Source organism: Centroberyx gerrardi, chromosome 1, assembly GCF_048128805.1.
Source record: "Centroberyx gerrardi isolate f3 chromosome 1, fCenGer3.hap1.cur.20231027, whole genome shotgun sequence".
Taxonomy (NCBI): Eukaryota; Metazoa; Chordata; class Actinopteri; order Beryciformes; family Berycidae; genus Centroberyx; species Centroberyx gerrardi.
The window spans coordinates 35,428,616-35,453,358 of NC_135997.1; the positions used below are offsets into that span (position 1 = coordinate 35,428,616).

Consider the following 24,743-nt stretch of genomic DNA (forward strand, 5'->3'; position numbering starts at 1 on the left):
AGAGCTTGACACCGCTACTTTGTGCAGCTCTACAGGATTTCATACTGTACAACAATAAATGGGCCCTGATATCTCCAAATATGCTGCACGCAGACACCAGCAGAAATAATGGAAAGGAGAGGGGAACCTAGACCACTGGCACAAACACTGCTATTATCCTTTAAGATCGAAATACATGTATCCTAAACAGCAGTGAGCAAATGCTTCGGTCAGAGAAAGCTGACGTTAGATCTTTTCCTCTCTTGTCCCTTTGGTTTCCTTTGGTATAAAGCCCGTTGGGTTGGTAAGCATGAGCATGCTGTGTGTAGTTTACCGTTACCTCTCACTGTCTTTTGGGGCCGCCAATGTGCATCTTTAATATGATTAAACTTTTATTGTTAAAGTCCCTGTAAAGCAAAAATAAATATGTGTTCTGAGTTTGTCACACCACAGAAAAATGTTATTAACCACCCAGCCAAATTTGAATGATTAAAACAATCGCCAAGTATATAAAATTAGGTTTCAAATTCATGAAAAAATAAGCAGTATTCTCTGCTCTGAAACGCTGGAGGCGTGTCCGCTGAAGGCGCTGAAACCACGCCCAATCGCGGGAGAGACGCAGCCTCTCTCAAGTGTCAAATACCACTACGACCTGAAAAATGGATGCTCCTCTAGCAGTGTTATTGGACTTGTACAGCCATACATGTTTGAGCCACCAGAGGCAGAATCCAATTCGGAGCCAGAGGACACCGACCTACCCGAGAATCAACCTCGTTCCTCTCAGTCTGCAACAGAATGGTAATTTCTTTTTTCTCCCATTTATGCAAGTTAGCAATATGTATTACTGACTAGCATAACCTAGCCAAATAAAGTTAGGCTATCACCAAGTCACTTTCCTTGTATGTGCAAACATACTTGGCATAATAAAGAATTCTGATTCTGATTCTATCAATAAATAACATAGAACAAAACATATTTTGTCACTTTACCTGATAGTTTTATTTGTCTGTATAGTCACAGATCAAACTAGCAGCAATTACCAAATATATAGGTGCAAGAACCCCCGCCATTATCAATATTATTTAGACTACACTAAAGTAAAATTTAACACATGGTATATTGTCAGTTTCATTCAACTACACATACCTGCAGGTCTTCTGACTGCTTTATGTGTGGATTGCTGAATGTCATCATTGCAACACACAAGCTGAGCAACATAATATGCTCTAAACTGTTCAGATAACTTTACTGCACGATTGTTCATAATATAGAATTGACAACTCAAATGGTTGACTTATCTTGCTGTGTTCTTGCTGTATTCCTCATATTCCTTTTCCTGAGTGTGTTTCTGATGTATTTCAGGACATACGAAGATCTCCAGTTGGAACTGACCTCAGACTGGTTGCAGTTGGTCCTCAGACGGGACTGGGACCTGGGCTGGGACTGGAACTGGTGGCCAAACAACCAGTTTCCAGGTTCTTTTGACAAAATGGGGAGCAGTGCAGCAGTGCTTTTTTTTTATGAGGCGTTTCATGATCACAGATGGTAAAGAAGTGTTAGTCTTTCTTCTCTGTTTTTGTAAGCCAGTGCTATTTTTGTAAGCAGCAGGGCTACATTATAGGCAACTTTTAAGGAAACACGACAGGGCAATGTACCCACTGCCAGGAACTGAGGTGATACACAGGGCAAAATGTACAATAGAATTTCCCCATGTAATCAATGCAAGAGTACTGAGACATCTCTTTGTGCAATGTTGCCCTACCTTGTTGCCCCAAAGTTTGCCCAGTGTATCGCTGCCCCTTTTCTCTAATTTCTCGAATTTTAGCGTCATGTTCAGATACTTAATATTTTACATCTTTCATATAACTCATAGAACATCTATAAAAGAAACTGGGATTTTTTTTGCTTTTCATTTGTGATATGTAGTCATTTTTTTTCTAATTGTGTGATAGATCATACCTTGATAATCTGCCCTCCTCATTTTTTAGTTCCTTTCACCATTAGAGAGAGCTACGGTGTGATCTCTATTGATTTGCATTGTGGACATGTTTGTATGTATTTTGTAAACCATCCAAAAAATCCAAAAACTATGCACCTGTTTTAATATACACATTTACTATAAACAGTTGCTGGAGAAACTGTTTACAGTAAACATGAATAGTCTATAGACTTTCCTCTGATAGTTTGAATGTAGTCTTAACACTACTGTCCTGAGAATAAACAGGCTTCTGTCTCTTCTTCTCTGGTCCCTGAGACAAAAAGACAGGGACTGCTCTAACTTCTTTTTTTTTTCTTTTCATTTAAAATGCTATTTTAATGACAGCATATTAAAAAAGAAATCATTCAAACATTCACTCAATCAAACATACAAAAAACAAGCAAAGCAAGCAAAAACAATCAGAAAACATGTGATACTGATATTCCCAATTCTTTTCCCTGTTAAAATTCCTTTTCAAACAAAGCAGTGACTTGTCATGTTAAACTGTCACATACAGCAGCACTGTAAGCCTTCACTTTCTCCCCTCTGGCAACTTAAAACGCTTTGACATACTGTCACACTGTCATTTTGACACTGTGAGCCACCGTAGACCTTTCATTTACAGGGTACCCTGTTCGGATGGACCGGTCGCCTCTCATAACAAACAAATCCACCGGAGGCGGAGTATGCTTCTTCATTAATGAGAGGTACTGTAACACTGTCATGGTCCGGGAGAAAATATGTACCCCCGACCTTGAGCTGCTATCCATCTCACTTCGCCCCTTCTACCTGCCGAGGGAGTTTCCCCAGCTCTTCTTCACCCTTGTCTACATTAATCCGCGGGCGAACGTCTCTTCGGCCACTCAGCTGATCGCGGAGGTGACCAACAGACTGGACGCCCTTTCACCCGACGCTCCAAAATTCATTTTAGGACATTTTAATCACTGCCAGGTACATAAGACATTGAAAACATATGAACAGTATGTCACCTGTGCAACTACTAAGAAGAACTCCACTATTGACTTGTGCTATGGCTCAGTGCCTGGCGCTTTCAGATCCCTGCCCATGCCTCCTTTTGGAGCATCCTACCACAATAGCATACTTCTAATGCCGATCTACAAGCCCATCTGTAAGCGACGAGAGCAAACAGTAAAAACAGTGAAATGCTGGACGGAAAACAGCATTGCCAGCTTACAAGCTTGCTTTGATTGTACAGATTGGGATGTCTTCTATAGCTCATGCTCTGACTTGAACTGGCACAAACTGTCTCTTCTTACATATCCTTCTGTGTGGACACCAATATTCCCTGTAAAAACATTACAGTATTCCCTAATAACAAACCATAAAAAATGTCATAAACAAGAAGAAAAGCATTTTTTATACAGGGAATAGCCAGGAAAAGAAAGAAATTACCAGAGAAGTAAGGAATGAATAAGGATAAGGTGGAACATAAGTACAGTAGCGGTGATCTTCGGGCAGCTTGGAGGGGAATCAAATCTATGTCCTCAATCACTCAGAGAAACAGTGACAGTGACAGGAAACCTCTTAAAATCGAGGGAATAAATGATGCCGATCTCTCAAATATTTCTAACGATTTTCATTCCTGCTTTGAAAAACATGACTTTTCTGAAAATATCTCTCTCCTTAGAGAGTCTCTCTCTTCTGACTGTGATATTGTCATCAGGCAGGAATGTGTTAGAGATCTTTTGAAACGTGTAAACATCAGGAAGGCCCCTGGTCCAGATCACATTTGTGGGCGGACACTGCGATACTGTGCTGACCAGCTTAGCAGTGTCCTTCACCATATCTTCCAGATGTCACTTGATTGTAACCAAATCCCTGCTATCTGGAAATCTTCTACTGTGATACCTGTCCCAAAGATCACCAATCCTAGGCAACTTAATGATTTTAGACCAGTCGCCCTACGATCATTAATAATGAAAAACTTTGAGAAAATTGTTAAAAACCTTGTTCTGTCAACTGTGGATGGAAAACTTGATCCACTGCAGTTTGCTTACCAGGCAGGGAGAGGTGTGGAGGATGCAAAGCTTTTAATACTTAATAACCTACATATACACACAAAGCCACAAGCCCATGCCAAGCTTTTGTTTGCGGACTTTTCATCGACATTCAACACGATGCAGCCGCATCTTTTAATAGAAAGGTTGCTATGTGATTTGAATTTGCCTCACCAGCTTGTCTTATGGATCTGGGTCTCTGTAAATGGCCGTTTCTCAGACTCTGTAGCTATGTCCACAGGCTCGCCACAAGGGTGCGTCCTTTTGCCTTTACTCTTTATTATGTACACTGACGGATGCAGGAGCACTCAGGAGGGCAGCTATTTGGTCAAATTTTCTGACGACACTGCGTTGCTGTCCCTTCTCCGAGGTTCAGAATCAGACCACGGGAATGCTCTCACTGATTTTATTTCTTGGTGTGATAAAACCAAGGAACTGATTATTGACTTTAGACGTAACAGAGATGCAGCCAAAGAGTGCATCATACATAATGGAAGTGTGGAAATTGTCACGTCATACAAATATTTGGGTACTATTTTTGATGACCATCTTAAATTTGATGTGAACACTGAGGCTGTTGTGAAGCGGGGCGACAGAGAATTCACCTTCTCCGTAAACTAAATTCCTTTTCTGTCAGGACCGTCATCCTTTGTCGTTTTTATCAGTCTTTTATTGAGAATCTCCTGAGTTTTTCTTTTATCTGCTGGTTTCACAGCCTCACAGTAAAAGACAGAAACAGTCTGAACAGCATTGTTAAAATCTGTTCTAAGAGTGAAACAAAGAGACCTGAATTCTTTCTGCAACCAACAAATCCTCCGGAAAGTAAGCAAGTATTTTGTCTTCTTGTAAAGTGAATTTTCTCTGTTGCCATCAGGGCGTCGTTATGTTTTACCTGCTTGTAAAACGAACCGCTATTCAAAATCGTTTATCCCCTCTGCAATCCGACTTTTAAATGCTCTGTAGGTTTTTTTTATTTTTTTTATCTGATCTTTTATTGTGTTTACCAAGTTTATTTATTTATCAACATTATTTATAGATTTTATTCCACATTTTAGCTCCTTGGTGTATTGTTTGTTTGTATGTTGTTGGATGTTACTGTGTTTTTCTGTGTACAACAAGCTGCTCGTAACTAATTGCCCCTAGTGGGATTAATGAAGTTGTTTTGAATTTAGATCTTTGACTATTATTGTACTGATATAGATCCTCATGGCCAACTGGAAACCAGACAGGCCCACATTTGTCTCTGGACTCATCTTCTGACTGGACGGTTTTTGTCTGAATTATGTGTTGACATGTTTTTTCCCCATCCCAATATGATTTTTCCTCTTGCTCTCAGTTGCCTCCCCGGTGCACCCTCCTCAGTCATTCCTCCGAGGGAAAAAAGAAAAGAAAAGAAAAACCTAGTGAATTCCAACCAGTAAGATTTGCATCTTAATAGATCTTAGCAACAGCAGAGCCCCCTCTCAATGCTTTTCAAACCCACAACCAGTGCTGCAGCAGGATGAATTAAAAACATGAAAACTGCTCTGTTTTACACGGGCCCAAAAATCTATTGTGCCCTCGCTCAGATTAAAACAGAATGCTTGTTTGAAGCGCGTTGTGAAAACAAAATCGCTAATAGTAATGTATTAGTGGGGGATTAACATGACTTTCGCCCCGGTTTCTGTGCACAATAAGCTTTAATCTAGGGTCTGATTGGTAGGCCGGGCAGACGGGCCAGGCCAATGAGGTGTCTCTGTGTCTGTGCCACTTCAGTTTGGCCCCACCCATGGGTGTCCCCTGTGGTGGCGCTGTGGCCGGTCTGGCAGCAGACACAGTGACAGACGCGCCCCTGGGATTCCACCTGTCAGCCACAAACGCACTAATCGACAGGCCTCGTTTAAGCTGAACTCTCCGTCACCTCTCTGTCAAATCTTCATCTTCTCATTCGTCTGACAGATTCCCTCCGTTCCCCCCCCCACTCCCTCCCTCCGTCCCGTCAGACTCCGCCCACCCACCAGCCCGCCTGCATAAAACGCACCACCATCATCCCTCTTCTCCCCCTCCGTGCCCGCTGCACCGAAACCCGGATTTATCCTCCTCATCGGAGAGAAGAGGGAAGCCGGTTTGTTTTTGTCACGCAATAATCCAGAATCTTCCGCGGAGCTTCACGCCGCTCCTTTAACACAACCCCCCCATCCCCCTCCACCTCCTGCCATTCAGCTCCAATGTGACAGAGGTGGGCTTTAATGTTCGTCGGTAATTGGGGAGGAGAGGGAGAGAGACTTTGAGAGGAGGAGGAGGAGGAGGAAGGGTCACGGTCAGGTTTCTCATGGAGGTTATTCTACATCTGTCTCTTAGCAACGACAGACCGGTCTTTGTACAGTCCTTGAGTTGATTGGGCCGTTTTTTTCTCCTCGGTTGCTGAAATGTTTTGCAAGAGGGCTCCTCGGCAGACAGAATATAAGAATCTGTTTGCATGGGTGTCAGTTGGGTTTGCTAAGGTGTGGCACTCGCCATAGCTTAGCCTCATTGAAAGCAAATGTGTTTTAGCATTACGAAGCAAAGATCAAGCAAAAATCCCCAGGAATGAATTTGGAAGGCAAATCTAAAATAAACGCATCAGGGAGTACTCGGGTCCAATGTTCCCTCTAAGCTGATAGTTTGGTAACCTACGTCTGATAATTTATCACACTGACCAAATATAAATAATAATAATAATATAATCATATAAAGATCTCCAGTCAAAAGTCAGAAGTATAGTGGATAAGTGGGAGTTTAGTGACTTGACGTTACATCTAGCCTTCCCTGAACGACTCACCACGATCACATACCCCTTCTCTTTGGACGGTGTCAGGGAAAGAGCAACCTAAGGTCAAAGGTCACTGGAAGGAGCCGGGGAGCCTCTTGATTCACGCTGTCCTCTTGAAGACATCAGAGGAGGGAGCTGGAGTGGCGTGATGTCACTCTGACACACAGAACAGGATTAGAAGGCCAATTTGAGGGCAAGGGACAGAAATACAAGAGAAGGAAAGACCTCTTTTCTCAGCAGCTTGGGTTTGCTCGTTTTTGTCATGCCACAGCAATACTCACCTGTCCAGGTAGGTAGGTAGGTCAGCAAGTAGATAGATAGATAGATAGATAGATAGATAGATAGATAGATAGATAGATAGATAGATAGATTCCATATGGAGACGGATAGATGGATGTGGCCAATAGTGATAGAAATCTAGGTTAGTTTGTTGGGCAACACTGACTACCACACCTGAAACACACATTACAGTGGAAATGCATGAAAATACATGGAACAGAATAACTGACTAAATAAATAAATAGAATAGAAATAACTGACTAAATAAAGAAACAAACAAATAAATATATGTTTCATCTTTTAGCGGTTGTCAAGTTGGCCTATTTACCAGTGCATGGAAGTAGATTTCCATTTGATCTGATAGCCTAAGTATTATGTCCCAAAGATGTTGCCGTTGAAGAGGCCTCCCGCACAAAGGTCTTATATTACTTCACATTACTTCCCTTCTCAGATGTTTTGGCCTCCAGGTCCGTTTATTACCAGCTGAAAATGCTTTTCATTTCCGCTAAAAAAACATATCTAACAATAACAATAAATTCAATCCAATCTGAGCAGCTCGATGTAAAGTTTTGCCGGCAATTGGCAAAAAATTACTTGTATAGGACTGTAGTTTGCTTTGCTTTAAAAAAAAAAAAGAATAAAAAAAAAAATGAATATTGTTATATGTTATGGGACTAAATAATTTGGAAATTTCACGTTTGGTAATAAAAAGCCTTAGTATTTAGCCTATAGTCCTAAAGGCAGAATACGACTTGGAAATGATTCCGATTATTTTACCCTGAGTTTAAGTCGGCCTTTATACAGCCATTACGCTGTGTGTATGTAGGCTATGTGTGTATATAAGTATATATGTACTGGAACAAGTTCAGGGCTGCAGCCTGTAACATTTTCATTCATCTCAGTCAAAAATTCATAAAATAAAAAATACATTAAAAAAATACAAAGACTTCAGCTCTCAAGAAAACCAATAACGAATTCGGCTATAGTAATTATATGATACGCTGGAGGATACAGCACAAAACTATAAACTATATCCTATAGGAATATTATATAGCAATACCATAGGAGAATAAAATACCATAAATGAGGTCCCTATAAACGCGCGGACACACTACAGGTTCCTATAGGAATATGTTAGTGATTTTTCGTTGGGGTTGTTTCCACTCACAAATCACTTTAACCTTTCAGATTTGATTTGAGGCCTACAATCTACACTTTTTCATTAACATTTCATAAAGCCTCTAGCTTTATTGCTCATATCTACTTAAATATCTACAACTTCATCACTTGATTTGTTTTTGCTTTGTTTTTTAATTATTTAACGTGCAAATAAGATGCATTTTATTATCCGTCAGTGAGCGCAACAGGCTTGATCACGCAGAGACCTGTGACCTTTTAAGGCGGAGCAGAAAAGACACAATTTACTTAAATACTTTTAACAATTGTTGCTCTGTTTAAAAAGTTCAATAGATTGAAGTGGGGGAGAAAGGCATAAAGACTTCAGGATAATATCTAAATTAAACCAACAGATAATGAGCCCGGTCAGTCTAATATCTGCAAGGTAGGTGTGTAAAAATGCTACAATTTCATTATTAAGATGATAATAATTGTGGTAGCGTTGTGAAAAGTTTGAGCTCTGCTGGAGCTTAAATGAAAAACCCGCCTGTTAATCGGTTTTAATGCCGGAATTGGAAATGTATGCAGGAGCGTAAATGTTCACATTGAGAACGGCTAAATAATTAAAGAGTTTTCGATTGCAATGTTTAAAAAATAAAATGTAAAAGCAAAGGTTTGGCTGGGCAACTGAACAACGGCAACTGGTTCAAACTGACAGTGTGCGGGTGTCGGACCTTTGTCACACGTCATCCCGCTGTTTCTCTCCATTTTCAACCCTCTAATAAAGGCAAAAAATTACTTTTTAATTTTTTTTTTTTTTTGATTGAGTCAACAGTAGACTAAGCTATAGCCTATAGCTGCTATAAAAAATATTCCGTTATACATTATACAAACTTAACATAGTCTATAGCCTGAATATATTTAATATTTCGGCCATGGCCCATATCATAACGATTAAACATTTTAATAGAGCATTGGTAGGCTATTTATGTCAATAATTAATTAGTAATTCAATAATATCGCAATATAACATAATATATCCTATATAGGCTTATTCACATTTTTTTATGAAACCTAACCTATGTATCCCATAAGTAACGATGAACTCGACTCATTCCGTTGGACCTGTTGGTCTGGGGATTTTTTTTTCTTTTTTTAATCATCTCATCCAAACAAATAATACACATATAGTTGAAAAAAAAAAAAAAAAACACAGGAAAACAATATGACACTTTCCCAAGGCTTATTTTCCAAACAACCATCAATACTTCCCGGCTTCAACATAAGACTGGTATTCAAAGTAAAGAGAAAAAAATAAAAATCAAACTTTAAGTGAATTTCCAATAGGCTACAATAGAAAGAATCGTCTTCGGCTTCACTGCTGTTTGAAAAGCTTCTGTAATTAGGCCTATATCATTAGGGATGTAGATGAGATTTTTAATAATATATATAGCCTATTTCTAAGCATTTGTAAATGGCTTAATGGTGTTGAAATGAGATTTTGATGGTGATTATGAACCAGTTGGGGACCATTATTGATTTCTGACCGATAATTCTTGGTTGCCATACTGATGCCCAGTGTTCTCTATTTTCTCTTTCTTTGCTCTCAGCATTTATTTTACATCAGAAACTAAATAAACTGGCCAGAGCAGCCTGGTCCCGGTAGCAACACATCATTTTATTAATTGATATTGAAAAATATGATCATGATGACTTCCCCTAATCATATATATGGAAATGCACACGGAAAAGGGAGCTGGAACATAATTTAGGCCTACAGGAGGATAAATAGAGGACCCAATAAATATTGGGGATTTCCCTGAAAACCAGACAAAAAAAATAATCAAAATCAAAATCAATCATTTTAACAAGTGGCCTAATTAAATCTCCGATTCAGTCCTAAAAGTGTATTTTGAATCCTGCCAATGGGGTGAGATAATTCCACGCGTTTCCAATACAGGTTCACTTGTTTCAGGACTTTTCTAGAAATTAAGACTCAATACTATCACATAAAAAACTACTACTACTATCAGATAAAAAAAAAACATGCCGGCTATTTTATTATCGCCAAACATTCTCTAAATAATGCTGTTATCAAACTTTGTTGTAGGCTCCAGCCTCTCTTGAAGGTCTTGCTTCGCACATCATGAATATTCAAAAAAAAAAAAATCAAAAAAGATCATAAGAGTGATCTGATTGGCTATGCACCTTCACTCCTGACAACTGATTGGCTGAATCCAAACCATGTTGCATAATGATTGGTCCAACAGCAGTTACCTACAAGCAAGTAGAAGAGACAGAGGCGCGCTGTTTTCTTATTTATGATTAGAAATAGAAAGAAATAATTGAATTAAACATGAAAGCTGGAGACTATAATATCCATTTGATGAATTCTGTTTGTATTTTATTTTATTTTTTTTAGACTTAGACCTCAGCCTGAATTTAAACACATTTCCTCCATTCTGTCCACAATGAAATGATATTCCAGGGCCTTTTTTTCCTTTTCTTTTGGACTGGTACATGTGTGGAGACACTGTCCTGGAATGCTCCATTGTTTTACATTGGCCCTCTGGCCCGGAGCACCCAGGGGCCCTTGAGCCTCCAGCTTCATCCTCCTCAGGGTAAACTGTCGTGACAGAGCACCCAGGGGCCCCTCATTAGCTCTCTGTCTGCTAAGAAGCAAAGAAGCTGCTTTAATCCTCTCTGTCCACCTCAATCTGGCTACAGAGACAGGATTTCAATTCTATTTTAATTCTAGTCTCTTCACTTCTGTAGAGTTTACCCACCTTTATAAGCGGATATAATTCTTTATGACATAACTTCATAGTATATGCCAAAGTAAGTCATGTCAAACTGATGTAACTTATGTAAGAAATAAGGGGAAAAAAAGCATCATGTAATGCTTTTATGAAAATGTAATTGATATTTGTTTGACTGGTGGCCATAGCTAACCACCTTTTTATTTCCCACTACATTTGGTGATATATAAAGTCTACCATCTATATGTAGAGTGATATATATACTTGTTTACTTTCTATATGTCGACTGATATGTATAGCATAATTATTTTTCTTAAAATATTATTCATCTTTTGATTGTGTCTGTAGTTGTTTCACAGGTTTTATACATTTTAGAAATTGTAATTAGAACAAATTTGGGCCAAACTGCTGAAGTCTAAAGAGAATAAGATCCCACATTCCCACATAGCGTCCAGAGAAAATGAAAGGCATCATACAAACACAGTTATAGGTAAAAAATGTGTGTATTTTTTTATCAAAGTTACAGATGTTTCAGTCTCCTACTGCTGGAGGAAAGTTAAATTGGAGGGGCGCAGTTCTGTTTCACTGCAGGGGGTCTTTGAAATGACTAAGATGTTGTCAGTAATGGCACAAATTCAAATGAATCCTGACATGCACATTGAGACGGTCGATGGGAACCAATTAGTTTGATTAAAACGTCTGATTAGTGACATCATCAGAGTCAAGAAGAGGCTCCCAACCACCAGACAGCTCTCTCTCTCTCTCTCTCTGTTTGACTGTAGGTCTCTCATTCAATCTCATTCTCTCCCACACACACTCATACAAACTTTCTCACTCACACTCACACATACACAGACACACACTTTTTGGGGGGGTTGGAGGGGGGGGGGGGACCAGTCAAAAACAACATGGAATTGAAATGGTCAAATAAAAGAAATACACTTTATTTATAAATCATGAGTTATAATTTAATACGGTAGGCAGGTACCAATATGTTTTCACAGTACATCAGAGTAGTTGTCAAAAAGAAGTAAACACAAATAGCACACACTCACAGACACACACGCACACACACACGCACACACACACACACACACACGCACACACATACACACACACTTTTAGTTTAGCAATACCCTGCAGTGGTTTCTTGTGCCATTTAGCGGCCTGGGCTCATAAATGCATAAATTATAATGAATTTGATTTATGACTCGACCTGGGAAGTTACAGTCTATAGAGTTACTTTATCATTTTGAGTGTTGGGTGGTAATGCATCAATCAGTAATCCATTACAGTAATGTCATTATTTTTCTCACTATCAAGTGGTGTAATGAATTACTATGTCAGTTTCAGCAATAATATTACAGTGACAAGTCAAAAGAATAAGCTGTTTATTTTGTTTTCACCCCCTCAAAATTAAAAAAAGGAATAATTTAATTATCCAAATATATCTAACCTGCATCCCCTGATTAGTTTTCATCATAATTAGTCATGCTCCCTGAACACTTAATCAGAAATGGTTGGAAAAGTGGGAAAAGAAATGGAAAATTTGACTTTCTCTGGGTGGAAGTACTTGGAGAAATGGTAGAAAAGTTGACTTGGTGAAATTATTCCCACTGCTTTGATTTTCTCCAGTAAAAGGACGACAAGAACACTAGAATCATTCACAGGAGAGGAAACTGACTGATCCTGATTTTAGAGGGAAGAGGGGATGAGGGGATGAGGAACGGAAATGTAATAGAACTAGAGGAACTCATTAAAATAAAATAAAATTTTACTTTAAATATTAAAGTAAAAAACAGTAGTAATATTACTTTTGAAATGAGTAACAAGTCATGCATTACTTGTTTGAGTAACGAGCCCAACACTGATTATGAGAAGTGCCATTTCAAAATAATTTTGCCCTTTTTGCTCATTGTTTGTATGATGATGATAATGCAAATAGAACCATCAATCACCACATGAAAGTGACTAAAATAGCGCATTAATTTCACCCTGTCTGTCTGTACACTGATGAGCAAATAGATGGTCAGTAGATGATGGGTTTGAAACACTTGTGTTAAATCTTATTGAAACGTTCCTTTAATCCAAAGTGCCATGTCTGGAAAGTATGAAACAAAAACAAATTGACACGAGACAATCCCTGCTTTTTTCTCACTAGCCAGGGTAAAAAGATGTAAAACATGGAAAAGGAGCTAAAACATAATTTACAACCACGATAAATATACACACAGGGTCCAATAAATATTGTGGGTTTTCCCATAAAACCGCAGACTGAGAGGTCACCGCATTGCAAAAGTGTCCATCATAACCAGTCATTTAGTCTCATATTCAGTCTTAAAATCGTATTTTTCTTAAAAAGAAATGGAAATCTGCCAGTGGGGAGAGATCATTTTACATGCTTCCAATGCAGCTGCTTTTATTTCAGGAAATGTTCTAGGAACAAGAGTCAAATACGTTGAAACAAGGCAGAATAAGGCAGATCACTCCACGAGTATCAAGAAAATGACACTTGATTCGAGAAAATTCCGGGATTCAAGTCCATTTGCATCGGAAATGACTGAAGTGATTTCACCCCACTGTTCGATTTTTCCCCTTGTTTGAAGTAAAATAGGATTTTAAGATGCAGTACTAGATGAAATTACTTTTCCCTCTATTGAATAGGCATGTAAGGCCAGTTGAAGCTGCTCCCAGACAGCAGCATGTCCCTTATTAGAGTTTCTATGGGGGTTTTTCCAACCAGACGGACGAAGAAAAGCTGCTCTATGACAGAAGAAGAGACGGTGCGAAGCGAAGGCAAGCGGAGCAACAGCTTCCCAAACCTGGTAGGCTGGTTGGGATACTGGCTCCTCACATACTCCTCTAAAGCACACTGGGATTTCTCCTGCAGACCCTCCACATGGACCACGTCCGACAGACCACACGCATCTACAGACAGGGATGACAACAGCGAGACAAACGACAGAGAGAGTCAAAGCAGAGGTCAAGACCAGTGGTTCCCAAACCAGGCTCCTTCAGAGGCATCCAGAGGGTCGCCAGCAAAATGAATCGTAATAATAATGAATACACTGAAAAAAAACGTCCATCTTAACAAGTCATTTTAGTCTCATATTCAACCTTCAAATCTTATTTTTCTTAAAACAAGAGGAAAAAAAACCCCCAGTGGGATGAGATAACTCCACTTGTTTCCAATGCAGCTTCACTTGTTTCAGGAATTTTCTAGAAATGAGTGTCAATATCTTTTCAGAATAAGGCACTACTTTCAAGAAAATGACACTTGATTCTACAAATTCTTGAAACAAGTTAATTTGCATTGAAAACAACTGAAATTATCTAATCCCACTGGTAGATTTTTTTCACTTGTTTAAGAAAATTAAGATTTTAGGACTTAACAATAGACTAAATGACTCGTTAAGATGGAGATTTTTTGCATTGTAGTTTAATTTCACTGGTATTTCACAAACTAGAAGCAGTTAGAAGTGACATGTATAAGACTGACTACAACACACAACAGCATGAGAAAAAAACAATCAATGGTTAAGACCTATAATGTGTTAAATAGAAAGATGAGTGAACTATGATCATCACAAGGCAAAGAACCACCACTAAAACAAAAATCAATCATATTTTCAGAAAAACAGTCATTTAAGCTTTTTCTCTTACAAAACACTATCATTATGTAACTTGATACTACTTAGTATGTTGTCAAGAGGTGGGTAAACTAAGCTTAGGTGGGTTTTAACCTCCACTACAGATATACGCTACTGCCTATATCTGTGCCTGAATTGATTCAACATCCAGCAGTTTATTGCCTTATCAACCAGGATCAATGGAAACAAAATGGTACACATATGGGGGAGAGCGGGGCAAGTTGTCACGTAGGTAACTTGTCTCAGTGGCTTTATTTCTGAAACTAAATATTTTAGAGGCAAAAGTCCAATTACAAAAATATTTACTGTCTTAATAAGAGGTTACGTATGTTGAATACAACAGTCTAATTCAAAACACTCTAACATAGAAGCAATTTGTATAACTTGTATAACTGAAAGTAAATAATGAAAATCTGTGTTTTTCTTCTCATTTTTTTCGTATAAAGGAATCAAAACAGGTATACATTGTGACACATAAAAGCAAGGGTCAGCTATAATCTGATAATAAATTTGAATGAAGTGAAGCTATGTGCTCAGGGAAGGGACTTTTGTCAGGAATGCCTGGGTGGGGCATGTTGTCACATTGAAATACACCAATGAGTAAAAAGTGTGACAACATGCCCTGCTCTCCCCTACATAAGCCCCCTACATACAAAACCCATTACCATTGACCGCAATAGATACTCAAATCAGTCCGACATGGCCAGGCAATAGACGTAAAAGAAGTCAAAATAAAATCAGTCAATGAATACGCAAAATCAATGAAATAAAACAAAGTGGAGGTGCTCGGGATTGCTGCTCTGCTGAAAACAGTGACATGAAGCCTGGGACTGAGTAATTCATCACATAAGACCTGTCATGCAGCCAAAGCGGATCAAATGATAAGAGTCCTGTCATAAGACAAATTAATAACTTGAGATATCTGAGCTGTGCGCCATCGTTTCCCAGATGGCGCTATTGCTTGTATCAAATCAAAGAAATGAGGTGCAGAACATAAAAATGGATAATAATAGTAATGGGTATCACAAGATAGCCACCGCCTCCATGTATACCATCTTCTTGAAGTATGTCGACACACACTAGTCCCCTCCTTTCCTATTGTAATGCTGTAGACTGGATGGCAGGGGTGAAAGAACGGTCACTCTGTCCCAGTTTAAAGACACGTGTTCAGATCTGCTCATGGTGACTAAAATAGACCTACATAGGAGACCTTTTTATTTTTTATTCTTCTGCTTCTCATCCCTTTGATTCTGCCCACTGTCCAGTGATAAAACATCATTCTGATTGACATTATGAGGCACTGAAATAGCCATTGTACATTTTGCAATCAGTGCCGCTCCACTGTTTCAATAATGACCATCAAAAAGGGCTATTATGGAAAGAATGAGATAAAGGCCAAGTGTAAGACGTACCTAAAAACCTATGGACAAAATTAAATAAATCTTGTGTTGTTTTTTACCTGGACATTTTTTATAGGTCATGTTAAAGGTAATGGCAGCGATTAGGGAATTAAAACATGAATATGAATTAAAATAGACAGCAATACAAATATTTCTCCTGATTCATTCTTGTCATTTATGTTTTACAATGATATTTCTAAACCTGGAAATCACTAGGCTGCTGGCAACAGAATGCATAAATAAATAAATATATAAATAAATAAATAAATAAATAAATAGCATTATATAAAAGCCTCTTCCGGATTAATAACAATTAATTAATTTTGACTCCTGCCAATTTGGGGCTTGAAATTAAAAAAAAAGAGAATCAACTTGGCAATAATGGGATAAACTAAGCTATTTGATAAATGACCATTTCTGATCTCTCTGCTGAAATAAAGTAGTAAATGAATCAAATATTAAATAAACATATTAAACAAATATAATATTAAACTGTCCATGGTGAAACAATCAGCCCTGTTTCTTTTTCAATTCACTGTAAACACCATAGTATCAAACTGATGTTACTCATATGAAGATAGGGTTTTTACGGGGAAAGACATGAATTCATGCTTTTCTGAAAATGTAATTGATTTCTGTGTATAATAGTAGTCGGTTGCCTTATCATGATCACTGACTGAAGGTCATAGTTTATTCAGCTTTTATTTCCCACTACACCACTGCTCACAACATCATCATTCGCTTACATTAAAAAAATAATAATAATAATTATCAATTCATTGTAAACACCATAGTATCAAACTGATGTTAAATATGAAGATAGGGTTTTTACGGGGAAAGACATGAATTCATGCTTTCTGAAAATATAATTGATTTTTGTTTCTATTGGTGGTTGTTTGCCTTATGGTGAAGATAAGGTCTTTTATGAGGGGAAAAAAGCATAAATTAATGCTTTTCTGAAAATGCAATTATTTTATATCATATGGTTGTTTGACTGGAGATCACAGTTCACCGACTTTTTTATTTATTACATCACTTCTGACATGTACAGTCTACTGTCTATATGTAGTGATACATTTGGTGTAATTAATGTTTTTCTGAAAATGTAATTTGTTTTTGTTTATGTTGGTGGTTGTTTCATCTACGTCCTATTTCACCCACCTTTTTATTCAACACTACACCACATCACTTCATAGCATCATCACTGCATTCACAACACATAAGTAAATACTTTTTCTCTATATAGGCTACACTTGATTTTTGATCATCTTTGTGGTTCTTTGCCTAGAGGTCATAGTTCACCCACTCCATGTTACGATGTAGAATAAGCAGTTTACCTGAGGTGAACAGCACAATGGCCTTGATGCAGCTGTATTCTGCTGAATCCACATGCAGGACCTTGAGCTTCTCCACCTGCTCCTGGAAGACCCGGATGTGGTCCATGAAGGCCACCACGCGGTCCGCGGACATCGGGGACGCGTGGAGGCCGGCGGCGGCCAGCAGCGGCGCGACGTGAACGGGCATGGAACACTGGGCGGCGTTCAGGACGAACAGTTCGCTCCAGGTGAGGCGCAGCAGGGCGACCTGGTCCGGTACCTGCAGGTCCGGGAAGAAGGGGATGTTGCGGGCCCACTCCACGGCGCTGAACAGCATCCGGGCCGCCAGCTCACAGATGTTCTCTATGCCCATGATGTTGTTGTTCTGGAGGCACTGGGACCCGAACCTGGAGGTCGGGTAGGGCTCGGCCCGCAGGAGAAGAGAGATGTATCCGGATAAATAGGAATGGCATTGTAGAGGGTCTCCGTTTGTCAGAGCGAACTGGCCGTGGTAGGACTGCGTAGGAACCACTCTGCCTCTCTGGACTGCTGCAATTAAAAACAGCAGCAATGTCAAATCAAAACGAGAGAAATGTCAAATCAAAACGAGAGAAATGTCAAATATAACAATAGAAATGTCTTAGAAGCTCACAGCTGGTGTTTTGCCCCTGTTATAGACCAACCTGCAGATGATGATGGGAAGAGTTTTTTTGGAAGCACATAGTGGGGCCTGTATGGCAACTAAGCATAATGAAGCTTTACCTGGTAGGACACACACACACACACACACACACACACACACACACACACACACACACACACACACACACACACACACGCATGCTCTTAACAAAACGTTTTCTACAGCCTATAGCACCAAAAAATGGTTCTTTAGACATAGCAGACCCCCTTTGGTGCCATAAAGAAGCCTGTTAGAAAGCTTCTTGACAGCCGAAATGAAAAGCAATAGAAATGTCAAATTCAGCTCAGCTCATCCCAGAACAGCTTTTTCCTTGAAAAGTCTGAAAATGTTTTTAATCGAATTTTCTAAATTTAAGGCATTAAATGTCTTGGTCAAATGTTGCGGATTGGAGTCTTAACTGCGGTTCCAGGGCTCTTTCCCTTACCTTAGCCTACTTTTCTAGTGAAATCTCCCAGGTTGTGCTCTGATAGAGCAACTGCAGTTTTACGCTTCGGGTTAACTGGGGGTGAAATTTGTGGAGTTTTTTTTATTATTATTTATCTGAACTTGCATACAAATGTCTACATTTCGCTACAGAAACGTGTAGTCGCCCTGTTGTTTTGGAAACGCGTTATGTGGGGCCTCTACGGTCAATATGCATAGCTAATGAATACACACTTACACATTGGCTACACACACATAGGCTACACACACGCACTCGCACACACACAAACACACGCGCGCACACACGCAGCATCCTCCTCCAAAAATGTTCATGTAGGCTACTTTAATTACTTACTGTAAACGAATAAACATCGAAATTAGCATGACATCGCTGCTGAATCATAATTACCGTCGGATTTGTAGCCTATACACACACGAATATCCGAATAACATTCAAACGCGCTTCAGGCTGTTTCAGCCACACAGCCGCCATAATGTCCATGCAAGACGGCCAGTGAAGCCCATTCATTACAACGGACAGCGAATAATAATATCCGTATAATATTATTATTATTATTATTATCATTATTATAACAGGCTAGAGGATGCTATAGCTGCAACCCAATTATTTATATAATGCCATAGAGTATAGGCAATATAGATCTATTAACAAGTTAGTATCCATAAAATAGTATAATAATAATCATGATGATAAAAATAAAATAAAATACAATAAAATAACAATAATATACATAGGCTATATATATCTAGTATCAACGGATAAACATTATAGGATAAACATTTACAGACCCAGTATCCAAGAAAAATAGTCTCTATAATATTATAGAATAGACATAGGCAACATAGATAGCATCCAAGATAAATAGCAGTGTCCAGGACCATGTAGGGCAAAATAACACCAGGATAAAATGATATAATAATGCTAAACAACAAGAGGATGCCAGCCCGTACCTTCCCTCCTCATGCCGACTTTGAGGCATTTCTTGAGGCGACAGTACTGGCACTGGTTCCGGTGGTGCTGGTCTATGGGACAGTTCCTGTTGGCCCTGCAGGTGTAGGTCAGGTTCCTCCTGACGCTGCGTTTAAAGAAGCTCTTACATCCTTCACATGTGAACTGTCCGTAGTGCTTCCCGCTGGATTTATCCCCGCACACGATGCACTCGATCTGCTGGCTCTGCTGTTTGTCCATGGAGGAGGAGGAGGAGGAAGAGGAGGTGTTGGTGGTGGTGGTGTTCGACGGGTTTGGTGGCGGTGCGCCCTGGGATGCTGTTGCTGCTGCTGGGGGTATTTCCAGAGAGGATGCCGGGTTCATGTGTCCCGTCAGCTCCCCGGACAGAGACAGAGGTCCGATCTGGGACACCGGGGAGGAGAGGGTCCCTTGGGTGCCCCCGACGTCCTCCTCGGTGTTTCTCCACGCCACCATCGCCATGTCTAGCCTACCGTCTCCAAAACTTTACGCGCCCAACTTTCCTATTTTTACGCGATAATTAACGCTCACGCTTTGTCGGCATAAATTACAAATATGCATTTAAGAAAACTGCAACATTGTCGGACGAAATTAAATACAGGCTATGGCTTAAAAACCTACTGGGTGCCAGTAAAATAAACGCAATATAATTTATAACGCGCGACTTTACAAATAGAGAATGAGCAGTCACCCAGAAACTGATTCGGCGCGGTGAAATCCAAAAATAAAGCTTCATTCAGATTGAGCTATAGTGCAGTATAAAATCCAGAGAGGGGAAAATGAACATAGTCAACATTGAACCAAAATCCACGGGGGGAAAGCATTGTTATCCCAAAAAATATATAATCAGATCCTCTCTGTCTGTCCAGCTTTACTACCGAGGACACCGACCGAGCAGATCCTTCATCAGAGATGGAGTCGCCGGACCAGGCTCTCCAGACGCTCCCTGCTCTCCCGATCAGTTATAAGTTACATTAAAAAGACAAGGGAGAGGGAAGGGGAGGGGGTAGGGGTGGGTTTTGATAATGGCTGATGATGATGATGTCCAGGACGGAGGAGGAGAATGGTGCGTCTGGACGTCACGGCTGTGACTCGAATGACGTATCCGTTCGGGGCGGGGTTAACACGAGGAGGGATCAACAGCATGGAGCTTTGTTAGGAACCCGATTGATACACACTGCTGAGTTAGGGGTGTTTTCCTCCCTTCCCTGTGTGTGTGTGTGTGTGTGTGTGTGTGTGTGTATCTGTCTGTCTGTCTGCTTCTCTCTCTCTCTCTCTCTCTCTCTCTCTCTCTCTCTCTCTCTCTCTCTCTCTCTTTCTCTGCTTGTGTGTGTTGCACCACTTGACTCCAGTCTTTTCTATCATTAGTCTAGAATATGACGCATAATTGCTGGACAACTGTCCTCGATTGCCATGTGCTCTGAAATATAAAAAAAAATAACGAGTGGAAATCCATTTGTACAGAGTTTATTTGCCCGACATGAAGAGTATATAGAGGCACATAGACTACAGCTCCAAACTGCAGTAATTTGATGCCCCCTAGTGTCAACAGTTAAGAGGAAATTAAACACAAAATAACCTTACAACATAGGATGCAGCTGACATCCATGCTTGATAGGAGGAGATAAATCTAACTAATACTTCCAATGGATTATCTTCAACACTTTCAAAGGGGGAATGTAGCCTATATATATTCCCCCCATTAGAAATCTCATCAGATTCGGTAAAGCATATTCACTACATGGCCAAAAGTATGCAGACCCTTGTAGGTTTGGTGGATTCATCGATATCAGCCACACCTATTGCTGACAGGTATATAAAATCAAGCTCACAGCCATGCAATCTGAATAGACAAACATTTGCAGGAGAATGGGCTGTACTGAAGAGCTCTGTGACTTTCAACATGGCTCCATCCTAGGATGCCACATTTCCAACAAGTCAGTTCGTCAAGTTTCTCCCCCACTCAACTGTAAGTGCTGTTATTGTGAAGTGGAAACGTCTAGGAGCAACAACAGCTCAGACTGAAGCGGTCGGCCACACAAGAGCACAGAATGGGACTGAAATTGATGTCCTCGGTTGCAACGCTCGCTACTGACTGCCTCTGGAAGCAACATCAGCACAAGAACTGTTCGTCTGGAGCTTTGTGAAATGGGTTACCATGAGCCGCCACACACAAGCCTAAGATCACCATGCGCAATGGCAAGCGTTGGCTGGAGTAGTGTAAAGCTCGCCGCTATTGGAAATGTGGAAACACGTTGTCTGGAGTGATGAATCACACTTCACCATCTGGCAGTCCAATGGACAAATCTGTGTTTGGCTGATGCCAGGAGAACGCTACCTGCCCGAACGCAGTGCCAACTGTAAAGTTTGTTGGAGGAGGAATAATGGTGTGTGGCTGTTTTTTATGGTTCAGGCCCTTAGTTCCAGTGAAGGGAAATCTTAACGCTACAGCATACAGTGACATTCTAGACGATTGTATGCTTCCAACTTTGTGGCAACAGTTTGGGGAAGGCCCTTTCCTGTTTCAGCATGACAACGCCCCCGTGCACAAAGCGAGGTCCATACAGAAATGGTTTGTCTAAATCGGTCTGGAAGAACTTGACCACCCTGCACAGAGTCCTGACCTCAACCTCATCAAACACCTTTGCGATGAATTGGAATGCAGACTGTGAGCGAGACCTAATCGCCCAACGGCAGTACCCGACCTCACTAATGCTGAATGGAAGCAAAACCCTGCAGCAGTGTTCCAACTTCTAGTGGAAAGCCTTCCCAGAGGAGTGGATGCTGTTGTAGCAGCAAAGGGGGGACCAACTCCCCCATTTGATTTGCCCATGATTTTGGAATGAGATGTTTGACGAGCAGGTGTCCACATACTTTTGGCCATGTGGTGTATGAAACAAGACGAACAGACAGTAGAAATGAAGCCTGAATTAAACATCTTCACTTGTTCCCCAACAGGAAAATGATTACTTCGATTTTCTACCTTGTGACTGTTTAGCAAGAAGCATTATATTATATAATATTATATATATGTATTGTACCATGTGTGTCTGTGTCACCGTGTTAGTTGCCGATGTGTTTCTGCACCAATGCCACGAAGATTAATTCCTATCCATTTATTGGACTGGGAGATTAAAGTGATTCTGATTCTTACGGAGCTGGATAGCTAGTCATCGTCATGTGAAAATGTCTGTTTGGTGATTTCATTGCTGACTCATGTACCATGAATCCCAAGGCTAAGTGTGCCAGGATGGCCGGTTTTGTAGTCATCCAGTAGGCGGGCGGTCAGTTGCTTACACACAAAAACAAGCTTTGCTCTCTGCTAGCTAACAAAACACAAGGCTGATGTCCAAGACCAATCAAAAGAACCAGTAGAAGTTTAAGACAAATATGTTTGATTCTGTCCACCACCGTTTAATTCTCTCTACGGCTCTCTCTTTCTCCCCTCCCCTCTCTATCCCAGTGACAAATCTAGTTAACATTAATCACTGAGTTAGGAGTTTTAGGTGATCTGGTGCCCTTTAACACCTCTCACTGTCGGGGAGCTGAAAGCGAGCTAATTGGAGACTAAATGAGGCAGGTTTTGGCCAGGGGAGACCTGCTGTGTTTGCAAAACCACCACGATGTGACTCAGTGTCTCTATTTACAGCAGGGAGGGAGGCAGCGCTGGCTTCCTGCTCGGAGATCGGTTGCAGCTTTTCAGGTTTCAAGGCGGCTCGGAGAACATATATCATTGCACGGCTCCCCGCTAAGCTCTTACCCCCACCGACCAACCAGTGGCACCATATGTTTGTCTGTTAAATCCACCACGTTTTTAATATCAGGACAGATGCACTACAACTATGAAAGGATTGGCCAGGGAGGGAGAGAGCTGATGGAGGCCTCAGTGTTGGAGAGGTGGAAAAAGTATCCTACTCAAGTAGAAGTATTGTTAATTTGCTGAAATTTTGCATAAGTAGAGGAAAAAATACTGGTGTCAAAATCTACTGAAGTAAAAGTAAAAAGTAGTTCATTTAAAATGTACATTGTTAATGTGATCTTTTCCATGAAATTCTAAAAGACAGAAAGGACAGAGTTCAAACTAGATTCTTTTAATTGGAAAAAAAACGTAACAAAATAAAGTAAAGCCAGATTACTCTGCTTTTCTCGGCTGACTGACCGTTCTCATACGTCACCGTCATAACATACTTTAGTGAAACTACTGATTTCAAATAACACTCAATTACATGAAAAAGCTACTCAATCACAGTAACAAGAGTAATTGTAATTAGTTACTTGCACCCTTGCACATAGCAATACATTAGCTGTTGAGGAAAAAGTTCTGGAGTCAGAGGTTCGTCTTACTTGAGTATATATTTATTAAAAGGGGTCTCATGAGAGGAAGAGATGCACACAGCACATAGGCTACATACACTTCTTCGAAGAAGAATAGGTTTGAGCTGGTCTTTATGTATCTTTCAAGGGCGCACAGAGTGTGCTGACATGGGAACAGGTCACAGGAAAAGGTTACAAACACATATGTTATGTCTTAGTTTTAGAGAGAATCTACAGATTAGTCTAGGACAGGAGCCACTTGTGTCAAGAAGCCTCTGACCTAGTAAGTTATGGGCTAAGGGTTATCAGTGAGGTGAACCTTCACCATGCAACCGTACATTCTCTGAGGGGCCCCAGTTCAGCTGTACATACATGCATGTTAATTTTTCTTCCACATTAGCACTGGGAACAGAATAACCATTTAACAGTTTTACTGAGTTAGCCTACATGCTAACTCAGCAGGTTTTTATGATGTGTTCCGTAACTAAAGCATCATCAGTTTGATTCAAAGATTTCATGATTTGGCGACCATGTGGTGGTTACATGTGGTTTTATTTTATTGTGAACCATTTTAAAATGATGTGTACATATTATTCTAGGAATATCCAGGTACCATATGAGATGTGAGAGCAAAAGGGTGGGTGCAAGCTTATTAGATAGCAAATGAGATTAATGATTGTGATATAAATGTCAGTTACAATTTGGCCTGCCTCAGATCGCCAGGGGGAGGTTTCCTGCCTGTGTGGTGGCAGAGCTTCGACCTTTGCGCAGATCCAGGAACCCAACTGAGGACATTTTTGTACCAACATAAACATTACATCCTATCCTGCTTCAACATGTTCCATAGGTCTCCTTCTGGGCTAAGAGGAGAAACGTATGACAACTCAGGATCACAGCTGATTCTGTACTAGCTTAATGCCAGTAAGGTATGCATGGTATTGTACTCAACCTTTGAATCAGAATTAGAATCACTTTAATCGCCATGTACAATAAATGTACAATTTAGTAATGAAGTTATCTTGGTGAGAT

At 40.1% G+C, this 24,743-nt stretch overlaps 1 protein-coding gene across 4 annotated transcripts; it reads right to left on the reverse strand.

Moving 5' to 3' along the window:
- Positions 1-13,573: 13,573 nt before the first annotated feature.
- LOC139911364 (COUP transcription factor 2-like) lies at positions 13,574-19,904 on the reverse strand. Of its 4 annotated transcripts, none has more exons than XM_078283104.1 (3): positions 19,385-19,904; positions 17,308-17,832; positions 13,574-13,848 (listed from the first exon to the last, which is right to left on the reverse strand). In XM_078283104.1, exons 1-3 carry the CDS (start codon positions 19,860-19,862, stop codon positions 13,574-13,576), a joined length of 1,278 nt encoding a protein of 425 aa, XP_078139230.1. In that variant the 5' UTR covers positions 19,863-19,904. The 4 variants fall into 4 exon arrangements, with proteins under 4 accessions (XP_078139230.1, XP_071754991.1, XP_071754992.1 ...); XM_071898890.1 differs by having other exon boundaries at positions 17,308-17,835; XM_071898891.1 differs by having other exon boundaries at positions 17,308-17,853.
- Between the last annotated feature and the right edge of the window lie 4,839 nt (positions 19,905-24,743).